At 33.5% G+C, this 6,340-nt stretch overlaps 1 protein-coding gene across 4 annotated transcripts in view; it reads left to right on the top strand.

Moving 5' to 3' along the window:
- Window positions 1–4,737, top strand: part of LOC106460056 (BTB/POZ domain-containing protein 6-like) — a 41,039-nt gene extending 36,302 nt beyond the window's left edge. For 3 of the 4 annotated variants that reach the window (XM_013919741.2, XM_022386676.1, XM_022386677.1), the window contains exons 2-3: window positions 1,557–1,971; window positions 3,169–4,737. In XM_013919741.2, coding sequence (XP_013775195.1) covers window positions 1,557–1,971; window positions 3,169–4,216 — 1,463 coding nt within the window. In that variant the 3' untranslated portion in view covers window positions 4,217–4,737. Of the gene's footprint in view, window positions 1–971; window positions 1,068–1,556; window positions 1,972–3,168 lie in introns of those variants that run through there. The other variant, XM_022386675.1, reaches the window with a different exon arrangement.
- Window positions 4,738–6,340: the final 1,603 nt, after the last annotated feature.

Here is a 6,340-nt window from a genome sequence, read left to right as displayed (position 1 = left end):
TTATACATATTCAAATTTTTAATCAACAAAAGTTTGTATATATAGAATTTAAAATTACTAAATGTAATTATTCTAAGTAGAATAATTAAAACTCATTAAGTATATTGTTCATAGTCATAAAATAAACGAACAGTGTGTTCAGCCTTTCAGGTAAACGATCCTGGTTTAAAGTGTTGTCCACATAATTCATTTTATCACAACAATTTATTATGCCTTTTTATTTGAAAATTTGCCCCCTCCCTAGTTGGATCAGCGGTAAGTCTTCGGATTTACAACACTAAAATGAGGGGTTCGATTCCCCTCGGTGGACCCAGCAGATAGCCCGATGTGGGTTTGCTATAAGACAATATGCACACACATACTGAAAATTTACTTCACTCTAGTATAGGACTGCCTAAAGTACGAACCGTAATTAGTAGACCTACTTATTTACGTTCTCTAATGTATGTCAATGCCAAATTTGGGTTCGTTTTCGCGAAATACCCGGGTTCCCTAAGGGGTTGGGTGAATAAGTTTATCTTTGTGCTTTGGGACCAAAACAATTCGTTTGACACCATTTAGAAGTTGGTGAGTCCAGCAGTTTAGGAGAAGGGTTTTTCGGGAAATCCCCGCTTTATCCGGGGTGGTGGTAAAAATTCAACATTTGTGCAAGCTTCCGGACCGAGACGATTCGTTTCGTACCACTTAGAAGTCGGCGAGACCAGCGGTTTAGGAGGTGTTACATGACAGACACTGAGTCATGTTATGTAGTTGCTTAACATGTCGTCTTAGTGTGGGTTTCGGATAATAACAAGTAGCTGTACGGTGCTCTATTTTCGTGTGCTAGAAAAGTGGAAATCTTTTTACGAAGGTCAAAACTCTCTTATGTCCTGGATTAAGTTTATACAGAGAACAAGGAAGAGTCTCAGCAACTTGGAGTTACAAAACAGTTACTTCTAGTTGTGATTACATTCCGTTTTGAAACCGAACACTAGTTTTTGTTCGGTTTTTAACATAATATTGTTTAGGGCCTCACCTGAATGTGTGAATTTCTAAAATGATGGATCCTCTCATTTTATCTGTTTATGGTGATAATTAAAAGAAAAGATAAAAAGCTCGTTGGCTTCTAGTTCATTCTCAGTTGTTTTTTTAACTTCAAGATATGATTGAAGTTTGATTTTATGGAAAATCGTGCTTATATTTATTTCTGAAATGTTTTGAACATTAACTCGACTCCACTGAATTCTCGGATCACTTCTTAAAAATAACGCTTAACACTTGCTATTCGTTTTCGTGTACTAATTTATTTTTTAAATTAGATTATTATGACATTGTCTGGTTTCGGCTTTTAAACTTGATATCACAGACACATTAGGGTATCCTTTCGTATTATATCTTAACTTACCGCAAAAGCATAAGTATTTTTTAATATCAGAAACGTTAAAATGTTTTAAGGAACCTAAAGGAAAATACAATAGGTTTCACATACAAATTTTATTATATAGAGGGTAAACTTTACTCCATTCATTGTTTAATGGTATTTATAATTATAGAGCCTTTTATTTGTTAATGTATAGGTCAATTTGGAAACAACGTGGCAACGACAACAACAGTGATTCAACAACAGCTCCCCCTGCTTACTACCGCTTCCAGTCCACCTCCTTACAAAGGGTCTGGAAGTCTTCACATCCTTCCGCCCATGGTTGTGCCACCTCTGTCCCCTAACCCAGGTCAGACGTTAGATCCTAATTGGCAAGCAGCCAAAGCAACAGTACGTGAGAGAAATGCTGCTATGTTTAATAATGAATTGATGAGTGACGTACAGTTTATTGTAGGCCCGAAAGGCTCAACTCAACGAATACCAGCACACAAGTACATCTTAGCAACTGGAAGTTCAGTGTTTTATGCAATGTTTTATGGGGGTCTTGCAGAGGACAAAAGTGAGATTGAAATCCCTGATGTAGAACCTGCTGCCTTTCTAACTCTTCTACGGTAACTTTTGTTTAAGTGAATTTTATATTTTAGTTTACGATTAAACTAATTTTAGTGTTTTAACCCCCCCCCCCGGCTATGAGTCATACAACTTTTACAAATATTAGTACTTTAGACTTTTTTTTCTTGTAATTCGTTCAGTTTCACTTTCAGTGTTTTATACTCTTACTTAGACTTCTCAAATTTAAATATGTACATTTTTATTTGATTTTCCAAGTTATTATTATTTTTCGTTATTTATGTACAAGTCCCATAATTCTTTTACAGTATAAATTTCTGTGAAAATTGGTTTTGTTTTTTGTACTATTGCTACAAAGTAAAAACGTAAGGGATAGTTTTGTTGTTGTTGTTTTTGGCAATTATTAAAAATGCTTTTCACTATTGATATTCTGCCATATTTTTGAAATAGTGATACATTTTTTAAAATAAATTAGCCTATAGTAATAGTACTAATACTATTGTTGTTTCATGTAATTGATGACATACTGTCAATAAATACATCAGTCACCCTACGTAATACGTTATTTGGTAAAGCTAGAAAATAATGTTGTAGTGGCTTCTGTTGTTGGCTGGGTCCCTTTGGATTCTGAAGTATTATGGAAAGTCCATCCTACTTAACAAAAAAAAAAAAACAAAAAAAACTAAACATTTCTTAAAGTTCTATGGTTAGCGTAACCAAAATTCACCAGTAAACCCAACTTCGCAAATATATTACGTTTAAATAAATTTTGCTTTTTTTTCCCCTGAAACTCAATGTTTATAGCATTAATTAACTGGATGACAGTGACAGAAAATTTAATAAGTCATGTATTAATAACTCGCTCACGTAATAGGTTCCAAGTTATCAAGGCCACGCCCATCACATTACTGTAAACTTCTTTCTGGTTAAACAGCAATACAAATTTTCAGAAATGTCTCGACTAATGTCACTTAGAGAGTGTAATTACATATATATGTTGTGCATAGTTTATACAGTTAAGATCTCTGGCATCATAGTTATACAACTAGTATTAGTTTTCAAAGTCTAAATACATTTATAGATCAATCAATTGTCTTTATGCATCTCAGATAAACAACCATTGAAAGTACGTCACTTGTCAACCTCCCCCTCCCCCTTTTTTTATACTAAAGGATTGTTTCTAGCTTTTATATTTGCTTGAGTTGCATTTGCAAGTAACACTGATATTTTTGATTTAGGTACTTGTATTATGACGACATAAACCTGGAAGCAGATACAGTGCTGGCTACTCTGTATGCTGCCAAAAAGTACCTAGTCCCCCATCTAGCCAGAGCATGTGTTTCCTACTTGGAAACTAGCCTTACTGCCAAGAATGCCTGTGTCTTATTGAGCCAGAGTCAGCTATTTGAAGAACCTGACCTGATGCAGAGATGCTGGGAAGTGATTGATGCTCAAGCAGAGTTGGCTGTAACTTCAGAAGGGTTTGGAGACATTGATTACAGCACCCTTGAAACTATTCTCTCTAGGGAGACCTTGAATGTAAAAGAAACAATTCTGTTCCAAGCTGTAATGAACTGGGCAACTGCAGAGTGTTTACGGAGAGACATAGAACCAATTCCTGAAAACAAGAGAAAAGTATTGGGAAAAGCTCTGTATTTAATTCGCATCCCAGGAATGGCTCTAGAAGAATTTGCTAATGGGCCTGCTCAGTCCAGGATATTAACTTTACAGGAAACCACTGATATTTTTCTTCACTTTACAGCCAGTAACAAGCCTATTTTGGACTTTCCTACCTTTCCAAGGACAGGACTCAAATCACAGATCTGTCATCGGTTCCAGTCTTCGGCTTATAGAAGCAACCAGTGGAGGTACCGTGGACGTTGTGACAGCATTCAGTTCTGTGTTGATAAACGCATTTTTATTGTTGGCTTTGGATTGTATGGATCAAGTAATGGTGCTTCTGATTATACAGTAAAAATAGAGCTAAAAAGGATGGGTAAAGTTTTAGCTGAAAATGATACCAAGTTCTTCTCTGATGGTTCTAGCAATACATTTCATGTTTACTTTCAACATCCGATTCAAATTGAATCAGATACCTTCTATACTGCATCTGCAATCTTGGATGGAGCAGAGCTGAGTTACTTTGGTCAAGAAGGTTTAAGTGAGGTCACAGTGGGGAATGTTACATTTCAGTTTCAGTGTTCTTCAGACAGCACAAATGGAACTGGTGTGCAAGGTGGTCAGATACCAGAACTAATCTTTTATGGGACATCCACCCATTCTTGAAATGATCGCTGTAATAGTGTGGTCAGTTAGTTGTACACAATAAGTAATTAATACATATATACCCTGTAAGTGACTCTTAACAAAATAAATGTATCCTTATAATATAACAAGTTACTGAAAACTATGCAGTATTCATTATAAGGTGGATTATAATGTAACTTACATTGCATATAAGGCTTACACAATAGACAGTAGCACCATTGCTAGAGCTGACAGTCTTTTTTTTTGAATTTCTAATGCCTTTATGCTGCTGTGTTATAAAACTATTAAAGAATCATTTATGAAGCTTTTTCCCACTGCTCTGTGTATGTTAACATAAATGACAGTATCTAATTTTGATCATTTCATGAGTAAAGCACACCACCTACTGGTGGTGATTAGATGTGGACATGTGTTGCGAGGACAGAAATTCTCATGCTCGACCTGTACATTTAATACCAGTAGGAGTAAAAATCTTTATCTTAAATTAATTATATCTTGGTGTAAATGTTTTAAGTGAAATAAAATCAGCACCATAATTATGATCTGTAAAGTGTGTTTACTTTCACTTACTATTATTTTTTGATATTCTTGAAAAGAGATAGATATACAAGTTAAGAGTATTCGTTCCCACTTCTAATAAAAGAAAAACACAGTTAGTAGAAGAAAATGAGTTGAGAAATTAGCCACTGGTGTGAGGCATAATTATGTGAAGATCAAACCTGACTCCGAGATAAAGAATATATTGGATATTACCCAAATAAATAGCAATTAACTGACCATTACACAAAAAAATAAGTCAAACTTGAGAATAAAATGAAATCATCCTGTCTTCTAAACAACAATTTCACAAAACCTGTGCCATAAACAAAGATTACGCCAATCAATGAATCTCTCGCCTTTTATTCCATTCAGAAGCTGTAGAAGAAAAAGCTACCAAGCACAGCCCCATTTTATGGACTTTTATACTCAGACATATGTATTCTGTATATAAAAAAAAGAGAAGGAAACTGGAGAATTTGTTAGTAACTTTAGATTATCATTAAATATTACAAGAAATTCTCCAGATAATTTTTACTTACCTAAATCCGAGTAAAAAAAAAATAATTTCTCAAAAACCTAAATTGCTATATAGAAAATTCTAGTGCTTTGAAGAAATAGTGCCAGAAAATTAAACTGGCAGTTCATAGACAATTCTTACTCTACTTATGTATATAAAAAAATATCTGATGACATAACATTTTGATATTTTCTTTCAGGTCTGTAGTCTGTGATGTATTGGATATTTTAATTTTAGTTAGGTGCATTAGACATTTTATTTCAGTTTTAAGGGCCTATGATACATTGCTTGCTTCTGTAGTTGTGTTATGCCTAAACACTATTTAAGGTCTGTAGTCTGTGATGTATCAGATATCCTTTTAATTTTAGCTAGGTATAACTGGACATTTTATTTTTGTTCTAGGACATGTGATGTGTCATTTGTTTCTGTAGTTCTCTTGTGTGTCTAAAAATTATGTAATTTAATTCATAGAAGCTGTGATATATCAGTTTTTGTTTTAGTTAATAAAATGTATTGAATGTTATTTAATTTACATATTTTATGATCTGCAAGATGTTTTTTAATTCTAATTAAGTGTACCATTACTTTTTGTTTAGTTACTTTAAATATTTTTCTGTAATTCTGATTACATTTTGTAGATGTTACTTTGTGTCATTTCTAGTTAGATGTACAATGTTATTTTGTGTCAGTTATTTAAAAAACGTTATACATCATAGATTCTACAAGTTCTGTTTATTGTAATAGATGTTATTTTATGTTAAATGTTTCTTTAGTTATAATGTTCTAATTTTTATATCCAAATGTTAGAGAGTATCAGTGCAAACAGAAGTCCATCAAAATTGGTCCCTTGATTCTATAGATATCTTCTAGCCTGCCAGACTTTTATTAAATTTCCAACTAATGTATATGACAAAGTTTTTAGTGTCATGAAAAGAGTAAGCTGCTGTCTACTTTATAAAATAATCAATAGTAACCACACCTTGTTCTGTCTCAATTAGTGGTCCACACATATCTATCTGTTGCCAAGTGTTGATGCTGGATTTACTTTTTTTTTTGTATAGATCTATATAATAGATGCAATTCAC

The sequence above is a fragment of the Limulus polyphemus genome, unplaced genomic scaffold (genome assembly GCF_000517525.1).
Source record: "Limulus polyphemus unplaced genomic scaffold, Limulus_polyphemus-2.1.2 Scaffold699, whole genome shotgun sequence".
Classification (NCBI taxonomy): domain Eukaryota; kingdom Metazoa; phylum Arthropoda; class Merostomata; order Xiphosura; family Limulidae; genus Limulus; species Limulus polyphemus.
The sequence above is the reverse complement of the archived record's forward strand: the minus strand, read 5'-3'. Positions and strand labels throughout refer to the sequence as shown.